This window comes from Oratosquilla oratoria, chromosome 1 (assembly GCF_046742065.1).
Source record: "Oratosquilla oratoria isolate Oo_2021 chromosome 1, ASM4674206v1, whole genome shotgun sequence".
NCBI classification, from domain to species: Eukaryota; Metazoa; Arthropoda; class Malacostraca; order Stomatopoda; family Squillidae; genus Oratosquilla; species Oratosquilla oratoria.
The window spans coordinates 60,065,186-60,086,925 of record NC_134777.1 but is presented as its reverse complement, the minus strand read 5'-3'; the positions used below and the strand labels follow the sequence as shown (position 1 = coordinate 60,086,925).

Below are 21,740 nucleotides of genomic sequence, written 5' to 3'. Positions count from 1 at the left end.
GATTCGAATAACACGGATTCAATCATGCGCTGATTTTATTTCAAAACCATCTCAAATGTAGAGAACCGTTTTAAAATTCGCACCGAGTTGGGCACGCATACGCACACGTGTGGCAACATCGCAAACATTTGTGGTGACTGCTTTCTATTTTACCATATACAGTTGATCCTCAGATAAAGCGGTCATTATGTACACTGGGAACTGCTCAAACAAGGGTGTGGGGCGAGGGGATAGCCGTGGGTGGCTGCCTGCGGTTACGTGTCATTCTCCGGGTACTGATGCAGGAGGGAGGGGGAGTAGGGGGGTAGCCAACAATTTTTAGCTTGTCGCTTCCACCACCTGCGCCGTGCTATCTTGAAATTTTACCGGCCTAACTTGTTGAAGTGTAATGTTTATTTCATTTAGAACACAACTAATAAGTCTGATAATGACTGCGCTTGTCATGTCTTAATTTCTCTTATGAGGTTTTTGTTGTTACTGGCAGTGGTGGTTTGGGAGATCAAAAACAGACGTATACACGCTTACACACGTGTAGACACACATGTAGACACGTGTTAGACAACCAGTGTATGTTGTGAATGCGCGTGTGTGTACACACAAATACGAACACAGACACACGCACGTACATGCTTACTTGTACATGTGAACACACATGCATGCACGCACGCACACACACACGCACACACACACGTCACAACACATACGTACGCCATATACACACACACATACAGTACATATGCCACATACACACACACACACGTGTATACACCACATACACACACACATGTATATACGCTACATACACATGCATGTACGCCACATACACATGTATATACGCACAAACACATACATACGCCACATACATACATCACATACACACACACACACACACGTACACATACACATGGTTCTCGGTATTTAATATGGAAAGTCAGCATACGTGGATTTGATCATTCACGGTAATTTCAGGAACCTAACCCCCACGTTATTTGAGGGACTCCTGTAGTTGTTTATTTGTTTTATCATTTGTCTGTTTATCATTATTTGCTTGATTTTCATTTATTATTAGTTATATGTATTATTATTTACTGTTTACTTGTTTGCAACAGTAGACAGGAAGGCACTATGGGAGGTTTTGCGGATATACGGGATAGGAGGAAAGCTTCTAGGAGCTGTCAAAAGTTTTTACGAGAGTAGTAGAGCATGTGTCAGGGTAAGAAATGGAGAGAGTGAATGGTTTGAGGTAAAGGTGGGACTTCATCAGGGATGCATTATGTCGCCCTGGCTGTTCAACTTGTACATGGATGGGGTGGTGCAAGAGGTAAATGCAAGGGTGGTGGGTCAGGGATTGGAGATGATTAAAGAAAATGGAGAAAAGTGGGAGGTGAGTCAGCTGTTGTTTGCGGACGACACTGCACTTGTGGCAGGATCAGAGGAGGGATTGAGGAAGTTGGTGACACAGTTTGGGAGAGTGTGATAGAAGAGAGCTGAAGATAAATGCGGGCAAAAGTAAGGTGATGAGATGTACAAGGGGTGAAAATGGCAGCAGACTGGAAGTGAGCATTAAGGGAGAGCGACTGGAGGAAGTGGATAGTTTTAGATACTTGGGTGCAAGTGTGGCAGGAAAAGGAGGAGTGGAGAGGTATAATGTAGATTGAGAGAAGCGAGTAAATGCCTTGGGAGATTAAAAAGTGTAATGAGGAATTTGGGAATGGATACTAAGAGGAGACTGTACGGAGGAGTGATTGTGCTGACAGCACTGTATGGGGCAGAAACATGGAACATGAGAGGGAGAGAGGAGGAGTTTGAATGTGTTTAAGATGAAGTGTCTGAGAAGTATGATAGGGGTTACTAGGCTAGATAGTGAGAAATGAGGAGGTGAGGAGGAGAACAGGGGTGGAAAGGGAGTTGGGAGATGGGGTTGATGAAAGAGTATTAGGATGGTTTGGAAAGAATGAGTGAAGAAAGACTAGTAAAAGAGGTGTGGAAGGCAGATGTGGAGGGAGTGAACATGAGGGGAAGTCCCAGGATGAGGTGGATGGATGGGGTGGAGGGGGCTTTGGGGAAGAGGGGAATGTCTGTTGAGGAAGGATGGGAGAGGACAAGACGGGGATGAATGGAGAATGGTTGTATATTGATGTAATGCATGAAGTGGAATGGGCAGGGGGATGGGGGAATGTGTGAGCAAAATTTGACGCAGCCCGAAAGGATTACTCCGTCTTCTTTTATGCATGGGGGGGACAGAGAAGGGGGTGGTCGCCGATTTAATGAAGCGGCCTTGCTGTGGATGTGCTGTGTCATGCGACACTGCTTGTGACCCAGGGCAGTGGACAAGGTGCAGGGATGACCAGTCATCCAGGAGGTGCTAAGATAAGAGGGAGGGTGGAGGGGTGTGGAGTGTATTCAGGGATGGAATGGGTGGGAATGATTTTATGCCTTTTCCTTTTTGGCTACCTCCCTTGTAAGGGGGAAAAAGCCTTGGTATATTTATGTATGTATGTATTAATTCTGGAGCAAAGAAGAGAGAGGCAATTTGATATCCATATATAGAATTATGAAAGGGATGGAAATCCTTGACGGGGATGATCTACTTAAATGGGACAATAGAAATACAAGGGGACACAAGAAGAAACTTAAAGACAGTTACAGAAGAGATCTGAAAAATAGCTTTCCACATAGTGATAGATACATGGAATAAATTGAGAAAACAGTAAGTGCTAAAACTATACATGACTTTAACCCGTTGCGGCCGATCGCGGTAAAATAAAATGTCACGCCAGAGACGACGGGGTAGGTGAAATTTTTTTTTCTCTGTTTATGGGCTAAATCAACTCATTTGGGTCTAAATAGTAAGAAAAACATCAATAGACAAGTCACCTTGGCGTATTTTGGTGGTAGGGAGCAACCTATGAGACGACGGGGTAGGTGAAAAAAAAATTCTGTTTATGGACTAAATCAACTCATTTACACACTAAAACATTTCTATAGTGTGGTACTCTGTGAAGCACGGGTGTATACACAGCCCGACATCACACTCGCTACACTGATAGCGGGACTCCTTCCTCTTGTGAGCCCGCCTTGTACTACTGCTGCAGACGTGGCATCTCCTGGAGGCGTTCGCCTTCGCTGCTGTAGGTGGTACAGGCGAAGGGAAGTGACGTTCAGTGAGGCGGGCAGGCTGGGGCGCCCTACTAGGGCCTGGTGGGGGCAGTGGCCTCCTGACGACAGCTGGCTTGTACGTAATTACAAGCTCTCTTGCCAACTCAATGCAGAAGTCATACCGCCTCTCCTTCTCCCCCGTCAGCTGTGCAAATAAAACGGTGGGTCGGTAATTATCGTCCACAGAATCACTATCACCAGAACCACTAGTGTCACTGTCACTTAGTAGGGCACTTTCATCTAAAACAGCCCGAATTTTGGCTGATGTGTCCAAAATAGCACGTGATTTCCGCGGCATTTTCGCTAATGGGGTCGAGCGAGTACGCACAAAATAGAGGTCAGGGGTCAACTGGTGAGGGTGCGTGGGTCGCGCCGTGGGTGGTCGGGGTGCGCGCGCAGACACTGTGCGTGGGTATAACACATGCCAATGTGCCATACTATTCATATTTTACCCAAACAAGTCATAACTCTTGCTAATTTCGTATTTTAAAACGTGACGGATTATTACGTCAATCGTCGCTCGTTTGGCTTTTTATTCTGAGGCGCGGAAAATACATCCTCCATGTTTACTGTAAAATTGAACCAGTTTAGGAAACTGGCAACTCAATCAGGCTCCTTCCCTGGGAAGATCCATCACTCCTCTATCACGTGACACCCGGTAGAAGCTCAGGGGCGGGTATTTCAAAAGTTACATAGCAACAAATGAAAGCCACTTACGCGACGGATCATTACGTCGATCGTCACAGCGGTAACCTTTTAGGTGACGTAATATTACGTCGGTCGTACACAACGGGTTAAGAAAGAACTGGATGCGGAAAGATACAACTGTGGATCCCTACAACCATAGTTCTTCTCCCGCAAGATACAACTTGGTAAATGCACACACACACACGCACACCTGCACACTTAAACAATTTTTATATACTTTATTTATTTATGTATTTATTTTTTCTTGCTCATTGTAATTTATTCTGTTTGAAGATTGAAGATTTTTGATGTGATGCGGTCTGATGATGGGCTCTACATGTGCACTGGAGTGTCTGAAGGTGGAGAAACTACTGCTGTAGGTCATATTACTGTAGAGTTCCCACCCAGCTTTGAAGATCAGCCAACTAATGAAGTGTGGACTTGGGAACAGGAGCCTGTTAACCTGACATGCATCGTTACTTCCATACCTAATGCCACAGGTAAATAACAAGGAGCAAAGTTAGAAGAGAAACAAGCTATGAATGGGAGTGGAATGTGTGTAAGTGGGTGCATGCCTTGTAAGGGAGAAGAGGCCTTTTGGTGCATGTAGAGGTGTAGAGATAGCTAAGAAAAATAGGATTATAATGAATTTGAGTACTCTTTTCATTGTTACAAAAATGTTTGCATTGAATAACACTGGATTTACTTTTCTACAGTTCAGTGGTACTTCCGTAATGAAGAAATACCTGCTGATAATCCTCAGCTACAGGTTTTGAACTTGGGTCCAGTAGGAACTCTATTGGTAACTCCCATCGATAACAGCTATTATGGCACTTACACGTGTGAGGCAACCAACACTCGTGGTACTGACACGTATGATATTACATTAAAGGAAGCTCATGTACCAGGACCAATTACACAAGCCAAAGTGAGTATTGATTATTCAGTGCCACATGGGCATAATTCATCTTGTTATAGCATTGAACTGATGATGTAGTTGTTGATTTTTTTCCTCTGAAAATGAGCAAACCATATACTTCATATTTTGATTTTAGTTGGATTGGAGGAAAGCTGTTAAGGGCAGTCTGATTTTTATGAGGGTATTAGTCTGTCAAAATTTGAAATGGAAACAACATAGTTTGAGGTAAAGGTGGGACTGCAACAGGATTGTCATGTCACTATGGTTGTTCAATGTTTATGAATGGGGAGGTACAGGTGAGGGTGATTGGCAGGGGACTGGAGATGGTTAAAGAAAATGGAGAAGAATGGGAGGTGAGCCAGTTGTTGTTTGCTGATGACGCTGCTTGTGACAGGATCAGAGGAGGGATTAAGGGAGTAATGGAGTTTGGGAGGGTATACAATAGGAGAAAGTTAAAGGTTGTGGGTAAAAGTAAGGTGAGATGTACAAGGGGTGAGGATTGCAGCGAGTTGAAAGTAAGTCTTATAAGGAGAAAGGTTGGAGGAAGTGGATAGCTTTAAGTATTTGGGGTCGCATGTGGCAGGAAAGGGAGGAGTGGTGGAAGATAAGTTATAATCTGAGAGAAGGGTCATGAGAAATAGGCATATGGGAATGAATGCAAAGAGGAAACTGTAAAAAGGTGGTTGTGCTGACAGCACTGTATGGGGCAGACATAAAATTTGAGAGGAAGAGTTTAAATGTGTTCAAGATGTAATGTCTGATAAGTATGGTAGGGTTTACAAGGTTGGATAGAATGAGAAACGAGAAAGGAGGAGGAAAGGAGATGGCAGATAGGGCTGATGAAATATTGAAAGTGAGTGAGGAAAAATTGGTAAAAGAGGTGTGGAAGGCAGAGATGGATGGAGTGAACTGGAGGGAACTACTGAGGAGATGGATGGATGGGGTGAAAGGGGCGTTGAGCAAGAGAAAAATATCTTGAGCAAGGAAGGGAGAAGGCAGAAGATAGGGGTGAGTGTAGAATGGCTATGTGTAGATGCTACTGTGATGCAAGAAAGAGGAGGGGGATAGGGAGTAGTTATGCATGAATATTTTTACACAGCCTGAAGGAGATGGAGCAGGGTTGCCAGTAAAGTGAAGCGATCTTGCTGTGGATGTGCTTTGTCTTGCAACATTGCTTCTGACCCAGGGCAGTTGACAGGATATAGGGATGACCTGTCATCCATGAGGAGCTAAGATAAGGGAGAAGAAAGGGTGGTGGGTGGGAGTGGGTATTTACCTTATCACTTGGCCTCCCTTGTAAGGGGAAAAAAGCCCTTGGTATACATATAGATAGAATTTAATGGAACGTTTGTGTATGTGTATACAAATGGGCCCTTTTTTCTGTCTACTGTTCCTCTTTTTTTTTTTTTTTTTTTTTTTTTCTTGACCTCTTCCATGTCTTTCCTTATCCTCTTCCTCCTCCTTATCATCATCCTTTTCATGTTCCCATGAGCATCTACTTCACATTGACCTTATCCTTACCACCATTGTACTGGCAGCATAATTGGAATCATGCCGGTCTTGCTATAGCTTAGTTGTGGGCTCAAATCCTGCCCTTCATTCAAATTGCCAGTAATGACCGATACCTGATCTCCCAATAGTTCAAGCACACAGGGCAAAGTTGATGGCTTCAGCTGCAGTTACACCACACCTGGTGTAGATTCTTCACCTTCCTTGCCTTCATCCTCTTTATCCCTTCTTTTATTTTTCCCTTTGTTATTGCCCTTGTTATTGTCTTTTATTTTTGGTTGGTCTTGTTATTGTCTTCCTTCCCTTTTTTTGTCTCTTTATTGTCTCCTTGTTATTGTCTTCCCTTTTCATCTTTCATATCCTCCTCGTCCTCCCCTTCTTGTCTTCTTCTCCAGTGTCCTCCCCCTCCATATCTCTCCAGTGTCCTCCCTCCCCTCCCCCCCTTCTCCTCTCGTCTCCCCCCTCCCCCTCTCCCCTCCTCCTCTCAGTGTCCCCCCCTTCTCCAGTCCCCCCTCCAGTGTCCTCCCCCCTCCCCTATCTCTCCAGTGTCCTCCCCCCTCCCCTATCTCTCCAGTGTCCTCCCCTCTCCCCTCTCTCTCCAGTGTCCTCCCCCCTCCCCTATCTCTCCAGTGTCCTCCCCCTCCCCCCCAGTCTCTCCAGTGTCCTCCCCCCAGTCTCTCCAGTGTCCTCCCCCATCCCCAGTCTTTCCAGTGTCCACCCCCTCCCCAGTCTCTCCAGTGTCCACCCCCTCCCCAGTCTCTCCAGTGTCCTCCCCCCTCCCCAGTCTCTCCAGTGTCCTCCCCCCTTCCCAGTCTCTCCAGTGTCCTCCCCCCTTCCCAGTCTCTCCAGTGTCCTCCCCCCTTCCCAGTCTCTCCAGTGTCCCCCCCCGTCTCTCCAGTGTCCTCCCTCCCCTCCCCAGTCTCTCCTCCCCCCATCCCCAGTCTCTCCAGTGTCCTCCCCCCTCCCAGTCTCCTCCAGTGTCCTCCCCACTCCCCTCTCCCTTCCCCCCTCCCTCTCTCCTCCTCCCCCTCCCCTCTCTCCTCCTCCCCTCTCCTCCTCTCCTCTCCCCTCTCCCCTCCCTCCCCTTCCTCTCCTCCTCTCCCTCTCTCCTATCCTCTTCCTCCTCTCCTCTCCCCTCCCTTCCCCTCTCTCCTCCCCTCACCTCTCCTCTCTCCTCCCCTCTCCTCTTCTGCACCCTCTCCTCCCCTCTCCTCCCCTCTCCTCTTCTGCACCCTCTCCTCCCCTCTCCTCTCCGGCGTCCTCCTCTCCTCCCCTCTCCTCCCCTCTCCTCCCCTCTCCTCCCCTCTCCTCTCCTCTCCTCCCCTCCCCTCTCCTCCCCTCTCCTCTCCTCTCCTCCCCTCTCCTCTCCTCTCCTCCCCTCTCCTCCCCTCTCCTCCCCTCCTCCCCTCTTCCCCTCTCCTCTCCCCCTCTCCCCCTCTCTCCCCCTCTCCCCCTCTCCTCCCCTCTCCTCCCCCCTCCTCTCCCCCCTCTCCCCCCTCTTCTTCGCTCCCCTCTCCCCCCTCTCCTTCGGCGTCCCCTCTCTCCCCCTCTCTTCGTCCCCCTCTCCCCCTCCTCTTTGGATTCCCCCTTTCCCCCTCCTCTTTGGATTCCCCCTTTCCCCCTTCTCTTCGGATTCCCCCTTTCCCCCTTCCCTTCGGCGTCCCCCTCTCCCCCTCCTCTTTGGATTCCCCCTTCTCTTCGGCGTCCCCCTCTCCCCCTTCTCTTCGGGGTCCCCCTCTCCCCCCTCTTCTTCGGCGTCCCCCTCTCCCCCCTCTTCTTCGGCGTCCCCCTCTCCCCCCTCTTCTTCGGCGTCCCCCTCTCCCCCCTCTTCTTCGGCGTCCCCCTCTCCCCCCTCTTCTTCGGCGTCCCCCTCTCCCCCCCTCTTCGGCGTCCCCCTCTCCCCCCTCCTCTTCGGCGTCCCCCTCTCCCCCCTCCTCTTCGGCGTCCCCCTCTCCCCCCTCCTCTTTGGTGTCCCCCTTTCCCCCTCTTCAGCATCCCTCTCACCCCCATCATCTTTGGGGTTCCCCTTTCCTCTTCGGCGTTCCCTCTCCCCACGCTTCGGCGTCCCCCTCTCCCACCTCTTCTTCGGCGTCCCCCTCTTCCACCTCCTCTTCGGCGTCCCCCTCTCCCACCTCCTCTTCGTCGTCCCCCTCTCCCACCTCCTCTTCGGCGTCCCCCTCTCCCACCTCTTCGGCGTCCCCCTCTCCCACCTCTTAGGCGTCCCCCTCTCCCACCTCCTCTTCGGCGTCCCCCTCTCCCACCTCCTCTTCGGCGTCCCCCTCTCCCACCTCCTCTTCGGCGTCCCCCTCTCCCACCTCCTCTTCGGCGTCCCCCTCTCCCACCTCCTCTTCGGCGTCCCCCTCTCCCACCTCCTCTTCGTCGTCCCCCTCTCCCACCTCCTCTTCGTCGTCCCCCTCTCCCACCTCCTCTTCGTCGTCCCCCTCTCCCACCTCCTCTTCGTCGTCCCCCTCTCCCACCTCCTCTTCGTCGTCCCCCTCTCCCACCTCTTCGTCGTCCCCCTCTCCCACCTCCTCTTTGGCGTCCCCTCTCCCACCTCCTCTTTGGCGTCCCCTCTCCCACCTCCTCTTTGGCGTCCCCTTCACCCCCCCCCTCTTTGGCATCCCCTTCACCCCCCCCTCTCTGACATCCCCCTCTCTCCCATTCATCTTCGGCATCCCCCTCTCTCCCCATTCATCTAAGGTGTCCCCCTCTCCCTCCTTCTTTTCGGTGTCCCCCTCTCCCTCCTCCTTTTCGGTGTCCCCCTCTTCCCTCTCCTTTTCGGTGTCCCCCTCCCCCCCTCCTTTTCAGTGTCTCCATCTCCCCCCTCCTTTTTGGTGTCCCCCCTCTCCCCCCTCCTTTTCAGTGTCCCCACCTCTCCCCCCCTCCTTTTTGGTGTCCCCACCTCTCCCCCCCTCCTTTTTGGTGTCCCCACCTCTCCCCCCCTCCTTTTTGGTGTCCCCACCTCTCCCCCCCTCCTTTTTGGTGTCCCCATCTCTCCCCCCCTTCTTTTTGGTGTCCCCATCTCTCCCCCCCCTCCTTTTTTGTGTCCCTCCCCCTCTTCAGCATACCTCACTCCCCTCTCCTCATTGGCATCCTCCTTTCCCCACCTCTGCGCCCTTCTCCTCTGCATCTATTTTTTGCTGGCCTCTCCCTTTTCCTCCCTCTTCCCTCCTGATCCTTATCCTACATGTCCCCCCTCTTCACCTTTCTGTATATCTTCCATATCCCTCCACATCCTCCATATACCTCCATATCCCTCTCCTCCTTATCCTCCACATTCCCCTTCACTTCACCCGGTGTGTTAACGTCCCACTACTCCATGTCCCGTCCCTCTCATCGTTTTTATAACTGAAGTATAATTTTCATTTCAGGTAGACAAGAAAACTGCTACAACAATTACTTGGAACATTATAGATCCCGTAGACAATGGTGGACGACTTATTACAGGCTACCTTGTCGAGTACAGAGAAGATCGTTTGACTTGGGATAGTGCCGAGAGCCGCTACTGGGTCAAAGGTCAGTTTTGTAGATGAAGTTTAGATTTAGATACCATAAATAAGATTTTGTAACTGCTGCCTCAAATTCCATTGACTGAAACAGCAGTGTTCAGCTTTCAAACAGCTTCACCCAATATCAAGATGGCAGAGATAGGATGTTACTGCCCCGAGAAGATGGAATGCAGTTATCTAAGCTTTGCTGCCAACACCAAATGGACACTATTAACCTGACCCCCTCAAGGAGGGGTGGTGCTGGTACCTTGTCTCTGGACTGGGCAAGAAAATATCTTTTCTCTCCCATACAACTTCCAATTATCTCCATATCCTATATTCTTGTTTTTGCAGTAGCCTCCCACTTGCCCTGGCTTCTATTCACAGACAACATATAAACCAACCCAGACCCTTGCACTTTTTCCACATGCCCATAAGCTATCCAAACATCCATTGAATGCAGCACATTCCACTATGGGTTCCACTTAATCCCTTACCCGGCAACTATTTTTGGACAAAACTTTTCATTTTAAGACATTTTTTTTAAATTTATTTTTCATGCTGATTATGGAAATAAATTGTATCTTACCAATATTCCACTTGAAATTTTATTTTGAAGATACCATTTCCAGCAAAAATGAGAACTTGTCTTAATATTATTTTTTTACCCCAATTTAAAATCTTGGATTTCCAGTGAATGGGAAGCATGGTAGTGGAGGAAGTATGCTTTGTTCTTACACATCATGTCAACACCAATATCGTAAATCCTCCTCACTTGAGAAAGAAAAGCCATTGTTAAATGAACTTGCCCGCTCATCTGATGTATCCAAGCTTCTAATTGAAGCCTCATATTCTCATCTTCCAAGCTTGACATCAGGGCATTAAAAAAAAGGGGGGGGGAGTGAGTATGTGCTCAAAAGCAATGAGTCTGCTTCCATTGACAGATGCCTTATCACTAAAAAATGCATCCAGGGGCAGAAGAAACGCAGCTACCAGACATACATTTCCAAGTATTGGGGTATTGGCTGCTTGTTATTGTGGCAAAGTAGCATGCAGTCGATACTTAAGGGTCTATATGGGGTGCCCCTATGGACCAGAGCCACACATCATTTTGTCTATGATAGAGGAAAACTCTGTTCATAGAGAAATGATGACACTTTTATACTACGACTGTCCCTCCGTTATGCTGTCCCCCAACCCCTTGTTGCTGTCCTGTACCATTTATGAGTATTCTTTTTCTGTGGTGGGGGAAAAGAATACTGCCACCAAGTATTCCCACTTGGATCGTAAGAGGCGAGAAGAAAGGGACGGGGATTGGGACTAGGCATCCTTCTCCTTGTAGCCCCACAGGGGACATTCCTAAAAGTAAAAGCAAAGGCATAAGAGGGTCTGGAAGTTCTCGGACCAGCACCCTAAGGTTTGGGTCTTTTAATGTGCATGGATGTGGTACAGATGAGAGTAAAAGGGAAGAGATAGGTAGTATGTTTGTGAGAAGAAAGATGGATGTGTTGGCTTTGAGTGAAACTAAGCTGAAAGGGAAGGGCGATTGTAAGTTTGGGAGTGTAAGTGGGAGGTTATCAGGAGTGAAGAGAGGGCGAGGGAGGGAAGGGGTGGCTATACTAGTAAGTGAAGAGATAGGTAAACGTGTAGTGGAGTGGAAGGAGGTTTCCTCAAGGATAATGTGGATGAAGGTGAAACTGGGAAAGGAGATGTGGGTTTTTGTAAGTGCATATGGGCCTGGCAGTGAGAAGAGTGTAGAAGAAAGGGAGGCCTTTTGGATAGATTTAAATAAGTGCATAGAGGGTTTAGGGAGAAGTGTAAATGTAATAGTACTGGGAGACCTTAATGCTAGGGTAGGAAAGGATCCAATTGATGGAGTGGTTGGGAAATGTGGAGTTCCAGGAAAAAATCGTAGTGGAGAGCTGATGGTGGAAATGTCGAGAAAGAGAGTTGATGATAGCAAATACAGTGTTTCGGAAGAAAGTTAAGCATAAGTACATATTGGAGAGGGTGGTGGAGGGAAGGGTGGTAGATAGAGCGTTAATGGACTATGTAGTGGTAAATAGGATTATGATAGGAAGAGTTAAGGATGTACAGTAGCCGCGAAAAGTTTGGGCGCAAAATTATAAGCGCCCCAACTTTCCCCTAAACTCAAAACATGCGAAAAATGCAACTTTCCACCCAAACTTTTCGCTATTTTTCAATGCTAGCGTTTGTACCCGTATTTAGCTGAGACAATACACACTATTTGGCAACTCTGTTTAGGCGCACTCGATGTCACATGGAGTCAGATTCTAAACATCTCTCACGGAGAGTAGTCTTTTTTTTGCGGTGGTCTCTGTTTTTGTGCCTTGATATCTCCGTAATGGGAAGTGGTAAAGAGCTGGAAAGAGACACAGTTGTTACAATCATAACCCTCTATAAGGAGGGTTATAAATGTAAAGATATTGCTACTCATGTGGGAATTGGAGTGCGTCAAGTGCAAAAGTGGACCAAGAAATTTCGAGATGAAGGAAGTGACATCATTCGTACTCCAAAGCATCGCTCTGGTCGGCCAAGGAAGATATCAAATCGTACTTCTACAGTTCTAACTGCCTCCTACGGTTATTAGGAGGCAGTTAGAACCGTAGAAGTACGATTTGATATCTTCCTTGGCCGACCAGAGCGATGCTTTGGAGTACGAATGATGTCACTTCCTTCATCTCGAAATTTCTTGGTCCACTTTTGCACTTGACGCACTCCAATTCCCACACGAGTAGCAATATCTTTACACTTATAACCCTCCTTATAGAGGGTTATGATTGTAACAACTGTGTCTCTAACTGTGTCTCTTTCCAGCTCTTTACCACTTCCCATTACGGAGATATCAAGGCACAAAAACAGAGACCACCGCAAAAAAAAGACTACTCTCCGTGAGAGATGTTTAGAATCTGACTCCATGTGACATCGAGTGCGCCTAAACAGAGTTGCCAAATAGTGTGTATTGTCTCGGCTAAATACGGGTACAAACGCTAGCATTGAAAAATAGCGAAAAGTTTGGGTGGAAAGTTGTATTTTTCGCATGTTTTGAGTTTAGGGGAAAGTTGGGGCGCCTATAATTTTGCGCCCAAACTTTTCGCGGCCACTGTACATGTGCTAAGGGGAGAGGGTGGGGGAATATCAGTTCATTTTTTGGTGGAAGGTAAGTTGAGAGTGGAGGACAGATGGAGAAAGAGGAAAGGGACAAAAGGTAGGGAGGTGCTTATAGTGAACTCTTTAAATGAAGAGGAAAAGGAGGAGTACAAGAAGAAGCTGAAGGAGGAGTGGGAGGGAGTGAAGGATAGAGTAGAGGTAGGTGTGGAGGAGGAATGGGGATTGTTCAAGGAGGGAGTCTCAAAGTGTGCAAGGATGGTGCGTGGAACAAGAAGGACAGGAGGAAATAGAAGGAAGGGTAGTGAATGGTGGGATGAGGAAATGAAGAAGGTTGTAGAAGAGAAGAAGCGAGCTTACACAGATTGGTTACAAAATAGGACAAGGGAGTCGTATGAGACATACAAAGAAAAGAAAAGAGAAGTAAAGAAAAAGGTAAAGGAGGCAAAGAGGAGAGCAGATGTAAAATGGGGTAAGAGTACGACAGAAAATTTTGAAAGTAATAAAAAGATGTTTTGGAAAGAAATTGAGAGGAAGAGGAGGCGAATCAAGTAGAGAAGAAAAGGTAAAAGGTGCAGATGGAGAGATGATAATGGAAGAGAAGGCAGTAAGGGGAAGATGGGCAGAGTATTTTAGGGAGTTGCTAAATGTGAAGGATAGGTAGGGATAGATAGTTGCAGCGGGTAATGCTAAGAAAATGAGTGATGAGTGAGGAAAATGGAGGAGAAATAAGGAAGGATGAAGTGAAGGCAGCAGTTAAGATGATGAAAGCAGGTAAGGCACCTGGTCTGGATGGATGCCATGCAGAATGTCTTAAAAAAGGAGGTACAGTGATGGTGGACTGCTTGGTGAGGTTATTTAATGTTTGCTGGAGAGAAGGTAGAGTGCCGGAGGACTGGAGGAGTGCTTGTATAGTTCCACTTTACAAGGGAAAGGGGGACAAGTGTGAATGTAGTAGTTTCAGAGGGATTAGCTTAAGTGTAGTAGGGAAGGCTTATGGGAGGATCTTGATTGAGAGGATTAGGAGAGGAACAGAGGGAGTAATTGGTGAGGAACAGTGTGGATTTAGGACGAGTAGAGGTTGTGTAGATCAGATTTTTGTGGTAAGACAGATATGTGAGAAAGCTATAGGAAAGGGGAAGGATGTTTTTTGGGCCTTTATGGATCTGGAAAAGGCTTACGACAGGGTTGACAGAAAGGCACTGTGGGAGGTTATGCAGATATACGGGATAGGAGGAAAGCTTCTAGGAACTGTTAAGAGTTTTTATGAGAGTAGTAGAGCTTGTGTCAGGATTAGAAATGGAGAGAGTGAGTGGTTTGAGGTAAAGGTGGGACTTCGTCAAGGATGCGTTATGTCACCCTGGCTGTTCAACTTATACATGGATGGGGTAGTGGTTAAAGAAAATGGAGAAAATTGGGAGGTGAGCCAGCTGTTGTTTGTGGACGACACTGCGCTTGTGGCAGGATCGGAGGAGGGATTGAGGAAGTTGGTGACAGAGTTTGGGAGAGTGTGTGATAGAAGAAAGCTGAAGATAAATGTGGGTAAAAGTAAGGTGATGAGATGTACAAGGGGTGAAAGTGGCAGTAATCTGGAAGTGAGCATTAAGGGAGAGCAACTGGAGGAAGTGGATAGTTTTAGATACTTGGGTGCAAATGTGGCTGGAAAAGGTGGAGGTAGAATGTAGATTGAGAGAAGCGAGAAAATGCCTTGGTGGATTAAAAAGTGTAATGAATAGAAATTTGAGAATGGATGCTAAGAGGAGACTGTATGAAGGAGTGATTGTGCCAACAGCACTGTATGGAGCAGAAACATGGAACATAAGAGAGGAAGAGAGAAGGAGCTTGAATGTGTTTGAGATGAAGTGTCTGAGAAGTATGATAGGGGTTACTAGGCTAGATAGAGTGAGAAATGAGGAGGTGAGGAGGAGAACAGGGGTGGAAAGGGAGTTGTTGTTGTCGTCGTTCCCTAGACTGTCTGTCCAAGCAGTCCTGTCTCCCCAAGGAATGCCATAGCCGAAACTGGGTTTTCCCACAAATCCTTTATAGAGCGTATGTTGTGTTGTTTGCGTGCATGATTGTGTATAATGCAGTCTTCCATTATGTGTTGTATGGTATGGGGTGAAGTGTTACATCCTGGGCAGCTGTTCACAACGCGGTCATCCAGCCTCTTCTGGTAGCTTAGAAGTGCTGGGTAGGGAGATTGGGTTGATGAAAGAGTATTAGGATGGTTTGGACACATGGAAAGAATGAGTGAAGAAAGACTAGTAAAGGAGGTATGGAAGTCAGGTGTGGAGGGAGTGAACATGAGGGGACGTCCTAGGATGAGATGGATGGATGGGGTGAAGGGGGCTTTGGGGAAGAGGGGAATGTCTGTTGAGGAAGGACGAGAGAGGACAGAAGATGGGTGAATGGAGAATGGTTGTATATGGAAGATGTTGATGCATGAGGTGGAATGGACGGGGGGGATGGGGGGTGAGGTAGTGTGTGTGAGCAAAATTTGACGCAGCCCGAAGGGATTTCTCCCCGTCCTCTCCTTTATATGGGGGGACGGAGAGGGGGGTCGCCGATTTAATGAAGCGGCCTTGCTGTGGATGTGCTGTGTCTTGCGACACTGCTTCTGACCCAGGGCAGTGGACAGGGTGCAGGGATGACCTGTCATCTAAGAGGTGCTAAGATGGGAGGGAGGGTGGAGGGATGTGGAGTGTTTTCAGGGATGGAATGGGTGGGAGTGATTTTATGCCTTTGACTTTTTGGCTACCTCCCTAGTAAGGGGGAAAAAGCCTTGATATATGTATGTATGTATGTACTAGTTGACGGCTGAGGAAGGCCCTAATTCAATGAATACACTTGTATGTTCCTGTTTTTTAAATATGTTTGGATTGCTCATCCTTGCCTAGTAAGGGGTTAACATACACAACACTTGCCAATACAAACTGATGCATATAGAACTGGAGCTGCAACCAACACATGCATACATGATACCAAAAGAGGAAAAAGATATAGGAGCGTTGGTAAGAGAACTTGTAACCTGAGACATATCAGCAAGGAGAGACGAACAGACTGGAACATGCATCAATTTATAAGCAATATCAAGAGAATACAAAGGGTAGCAACCAAACTGGCCCCCAGCCTGGCAAATAAACCATGTGAGAAAAGATTAAAAGCACTGGGTCTGCTGACTTTGAAAGATTGAAGAAAAAGAGGCAATATGATTACAGTAGTCAGGTCACTGATAGGGTGGATTGCATTGACAGATCTCTTGATTAAGGATAGGAGGGCTTTGGTGTCATGGGAACAAATTAGGAAAGACCACATGACTAAAGGATGTGAAGAAATACAGATTTCCATATAGATGCACAAGTACTTGGAATAGCTTAGGTGATGTAGCTCAAGCCCGAACAATACATAAATTCAAATCTAAGTATGATAATTGGAAATCAAGGAAATGATGAAGTTAGAACTGTACATGAATTTGAGGTTAGATAGGGTAAAATTGGAGAGGAGGAGTCAGGACCCAATAAGTGTTGCTCCTTTCTTGTACACTACACTTGCTAATAAGTACAGCAGTGGGTATAGGAAGTGACTTGGGTAACAGGAAACGACTTGGGTAACAGGAAACATGCCCATAAAATTAGATCTGCTACTAACCAAAGAGACAGACATCATCAAGTCCTTGAACTACCTTTGCTCCATAGGAAGAAATGACCATGTAACAACTTAATTTCAGCCGGAGGATGAGGAAATAGAGCCAAGGAATGAGTCACACAGGCATGGGAGACTCAATTTTGGGAAGTCTAATTGTACTGGGTTGAGGAAATTCTTTGAAGAAGCAGAGGGAGGAATTTGTAAATACCCAGGGAATAATGAGGAAATGTGAAGTCTTAAATTTGCATTACAAGCTGGGAGAAAACTAGATTAGCGGAAGGAAGGAAGAAACCAGACTGGTTGAACAAAGGGTGTAAGATTGCAAAAGAATGAAAAAAGTCAGGAATATGGCTTGAGGAAAATGGAGGAGAAGTAATGAAACAAGATTATAGAGAAGCTAGAAACAACTATACAAAAATCAGCAGGAAGAAAATTTTTAAGAGTTGTAAATAAATGCAAAGCTGAACTGAAACTGTTGTACAGGTTTATTGTTTGGTAAATTGAGATACGGAAATAATAACATGGTCTTAAGGATTGTTCATCTTTAAGTGGGTGATGTGGACTGCCATATGAAGTTGTGGGATAAAATGGGTTAAGATGTCTTGCCCTGCAGTGGAAGAACTGTGCTACACCGCATTGCTATTGACATAAGTGTGACAGAAGATTGGGCAATCAGTCATCGCCATGGTGTGGTAGGGGTGGGTGAACGTTAGTGGATGTTTTGACTAATGATGTCTTTGTAAAAGGGTTTTGGTGTATATTTAAAACCGTTATTGGTTTATACATAACGTGACAAGTTTGAGTGTAAGATTGGAACAATTTATTTTAAACTTATTTTTATTTATTTATTTATTTATATATATATGTATGTATGTATATATATATTTTTCACAATGTGTTGACTTGTTCTCAGGGTCCACATACTTGCTGGAAAATCTTACTCCCAAGATAACTTACGTCTTCAGGTTTGCTGCTCGCAATGACGTTGGTGATGGGCAGTGGAGTGGTGAAAAGGTAAGCACTTGCACAATTAGCTCTTTTGGGAAGTAGAACAAGGTGGTAGAACAGATGTTTGTTGTAAATTTAAAGTGTTGTATTGCCCTAAATTAATAATCATACATACATATACCAAAGGCTTTTATCCCACTTACAAGGGAGGTAGCCAAAAAACAAAGGCATAAAAACCACTCCCCATTCCATCCCTATCCCACTCCAACCCCTTCCCTCCCTCTTATCTTGGCACCTCCTGGGTGACAGGTCATCCCTGCATCTTGTCCACTGCACTGGGTCAGAAGCAGTGTTGCAGGACAGCACATCCACAGCAAGGCTGCCTCATAAAATCAGTGACCCCCCCCTCTCTGTCCCCTCATGCAGAAAAGGAGAAGATGAGGAGAAATCCCTTCAGGCTGTGTCAAAAATTTTTTCACACATACTCCCTCCCCCCACCCATTTCACCTCATGGATAACAGCAACAACATATATACACAACCATACTCCATTCACCCCTGTCTTCTGTCCTCTCCCTTCTTTCCTCAACAGACATTCCCCTCTTCCCTAAAGCCCCTTTTACCCCATCTATCTCATCCTACGTCACCCCCTCATGCTCACTCCTTCCGCATCTGCCTTCCACACCTCTTTTACTGGTCTTTTTCACTCATTCTTTCCATGTGTCCAAACCATCCCAATACTCTTTATCTACCCTATATCCCAACTACCTTTCCACCCCTGTTCTCCTTCTCACCTCGTTTCTCACTCTGTCTAGCCTAGTAACCCCTATCATACTTCTCAGATACCTCATCTCATACACATTCAAACTCCTTCTCTCTTCCTCTCTTATGTTCCATGTTTCTGCCCCATACAGTGCTGTTGGCACAATCACTCCTTCATATAACTTCCTCTTAGCATCCATTCTCAAATGTCTATTTCTCATTACACTTTTTAATCCACCAAGGCATTTACACGCTTCTCTCAATCTACATTCGACTTATACCTCCACTCCTCCCATTCCTTCCATGTTTGCACCCAAGTATCCAAAACTATCCACTTCCTCCAGAGTCTCTCCCTTAATACTCACTTCCAGTCTGCTGCCACTTTCACCCCTTGTACATCTCATCACCTTACTTTTACCCACATTTATCATCCACTTCCTTCTTTCAAACACTTTCCCAAACTGTCACTAATTTCCTCAATCCCTCCTCTGATCCTGCCACAAGCGCAGTGTTGTCTGCAAACAACAGCTGGCTTATCTCTCACTTTTCTCCATTTTCTTTAACCATCTCCAGCCCCTGACCCACCACCCTAGCATTTACCTCTCGCACTGCCCCATCCATGTACAAATTGAACAGCCTGGGTGATATAACACATCCCTGACTAAGTCCCACCTTTACCTCAAACCACTCGCTCTCTCCATTTCTAATCCTGAAACTCTCTACTACTCTCGCAAAACCTCTCGACAGCTCCTAAAAGCTTTCCTCCTATCCCGTATATCTGCATTACCTCCCACAGTGCCTTTCTGTGTACCCTATCATAAGCCTTTTCCAAATCCGTAAAAGCCCAAAAAACATCCTTACCTTTTCCTATAGCTTTCTCACATAAAAATCATGAAGTTAGTAAATAATGAGAAAGGAATGAGAGTAAGGCAGGTATATGATTTTACTTGGGCACCCCTGATATGGGAGGGAAGACCTTTTGGTTTATATTTACAACTAGAGCATTTGCAAAAGAAAGTACCTGTGATAAAGGAATAATCTATACAGGATGTGCAATAAAACTCCTTTTCCAATATAACTTGGTTTCGACTTTTTGTACTTGACATGTATTCACAATTATATATTAATCACTATCTACCAGGTTGAGGAGATGCCCCACCGCACTGTTCCTGAAGAGCCCCTCCTTTTCAATATGGGTGAAGGTGTAACAGAAATTCCATACACCAATTCATACAACCTGCAGTGGAGTGTTCCCCTGAATAATGGTGAACCAATAAACTACTTCCAGATAATATACTACCCAGTAGGTGTACAATGTTATAATAAACTGATGGTTTTAAATTTATCAAATATGAATTGTCAACATATGGAAATGGTGGTGGTCTTCTAAAGTAATGTAAAATAATACTTAAGATTCTTGTAAAGGATAATAACAGTGTTATTGTTATGTGTTGGGAGTTTAATTGCAAGAAATCAAAGAGTTGTTGGTATAAATATTCAGGCTAGTTTCTAGCCCGCTGTATGGTTATAACTGGTCCATTCTTGTGTATTTTCATAGGTTGCTATTGAGTCTGATAAATGGGAAATGACACCTGGTAGCAGTAAGACAACACGCCAGATTGATTACCCAGGTGAAACCCAATACAGTATTGAAGGTCTTCAGAGCGACACTCACTACAAGTTGGAGCTTCGGGCTCATAATGAGATTGGATTTTCAACACCAGCAGAAGCAATTATCAAGACAGCAATTGGTATGTATGACCCATCTGTAATAGGGTAGAAGTGCAATAGAAGTTTTACAATTGATATTAGAAGCTTGTGGATGTGAATTTTGTTCAGTAGTTTCATGTTCATAGTAAATTTTTGTTTTTCTAAGCCAATATTTTAAATGAGTGATCTTTTTGAATGTAGTCAGGAAAGGTGTAGGTACTTAAGATATAGGTAGTAAAATGTAGTGTATGCCAGTACCTCAAAGGCCAGAATGCAATAGATGGAATATTCTTTCTAAACCACCAATCCCTTTAGAAATGGTTTTGTAAACTATCCCAGTTGATTCCACCATTGTGATAGTTGTATTTTGATTAAAATACGTGTTTATAAGAGTGGATTCTGAGATTTCCAAAGATCTCTAAGACATAAGTAGCCATTCATCACATATTGGCATAATATTGTAGTAGCCAAACATTGTATGTAGATAATAGTGCCTTAGAATTGATTTTGTATACACTTGCTGTTTATATTGAAAAATGTCACGGAATTTAATTGAATCTGAAGAAGAGTAGTTAAGAGACAGTGGAGTTCATTATTTGTCCAGCTGTATGTTTGAGCCCATAATACAGCGGTGAATGTCAAAAGATAAGGAAATGACTGAACATGCCAAAGTTGACCTTTTTGACGATGATGGTGAAAATGGGAAGTCTAACCATAGTAGTGAAGAAAGTGCAGAGGTACAGGATCAGGAAGAGGAAAACCAGGGATAAAGGGCAGAAAAATAGGAAATACTGACTTATCTCTTCAGATAGGCTAGGCCTAAGGCAAAACTAGATAATCTTATTCATATTGTTAACCCAATCAGTGAATTGGTGCTGTGGCCATAGGCCTAACCATTACTTTACTTGCCCACTCCTCTGGCTGGGCCAGGAGTGGGTGGCTGGGGAGTCTTGGGGAATAGCCATAGGTCTAGTGCCAGTAATGACAATTTCTCGTATTGCATAGGGATAGGCCAACAACATAGACTAGAACATGGAAATGTTGGGACAGTCATATTCAGCTCCATGATTGCCTCCATATGTATGTGGCATGTCATTTGTGTAGGCTGTCATGCACATTTTGTGAATCTGCACAGATTATTGATATTCAGTAGAATATGCAGTGCCAATAATTAATTCATAATTGGGTGCACAGATAATGAATCCATTAAACATGCACACATTATATACCTAACCCAACTTTTTTAAAAATCTTCATATCGGCATATGAAATGGATTAGTTATTTGTGCATTGAATTATGAACTTGTTATTTGTGCTGCACAAATTATGAATGTGTGCAGATTCCTAATATGTGCATTATATAGGCTACTTAGCCCTAGGTTATGGCCTGTGTTGTAGGCTTAGTATTAAACACTGGAGTATAATTAACGGTGCTTCACCTCTAGCTACCGGTATTTGTTGAAGGCCTGACTTCTTTGGCTTCTGGCCACTTTGGGGGTCAATCCAAAGACTGGCTTTGGTGCAAATATAGTTGGATTGCATCTGCCTTTAGACAAGGCCATACATCTCCAGAGTATCCAATAGAATGAGCCAGACTCTTTACAAAATGGGCTCAAAGTGATCAGTGTAAAGTTTAGAATGTGCACTGGACACCCATATGAGTAACTATCCCTTTCTCCAGGCTCTATTCACCATCTGCACCCATTCAGCCTGTTGTTCTGCATCACTGGGAAATTAAAAAAAAGTTCCAACCACTGCCTTGCCCATTTTTACACTTGGCAGCTA

At 45.5% G+C, this 21,740-nt stretch overlaps 1 protein-coding gene across 15 annotated transcripts in view; it reads left to right on the top strand.

Moving 5' to 3' along the window:
* Window positions 1-21,740, top strand: part of LOC143031028 (fasciclin-2-like) — a 737,926-nt gene that overhangs the window by 673,751 nt on the left and 42,435 nt on the right. For all 15 annotated transcript variants that reach the window (XM_076194669.1, XM_076195602.1, XM_076194738.1 and 12 more), the window contains 6 exons: window positions 4,141-4,346; window positions 4,563-4,774; window positions 9,646-9,790; window positions 17,450-17,550; window positions 19,387-19,548; window positions 19,804-19,996. In XM_076194669.1, the coding sequence (XP_076050784.1) occupies window positions 4,141-4,346; window positions 4,563-4,774; window positions 9,646-9,790; window positions 17,450-17,550; window positions 19,387-19,548; window positions 19,804-19,996 (1,019 nt within the window). The remainder of the gene's footprint in view (window positions 1-4,140; window positions 4,347-4,562; window positions 4,775-9,645; window positions 9,791-17,449; window positions 17,551-19,386; window positions 19,549-19,803; window positions 19,997-21,740) is intronic.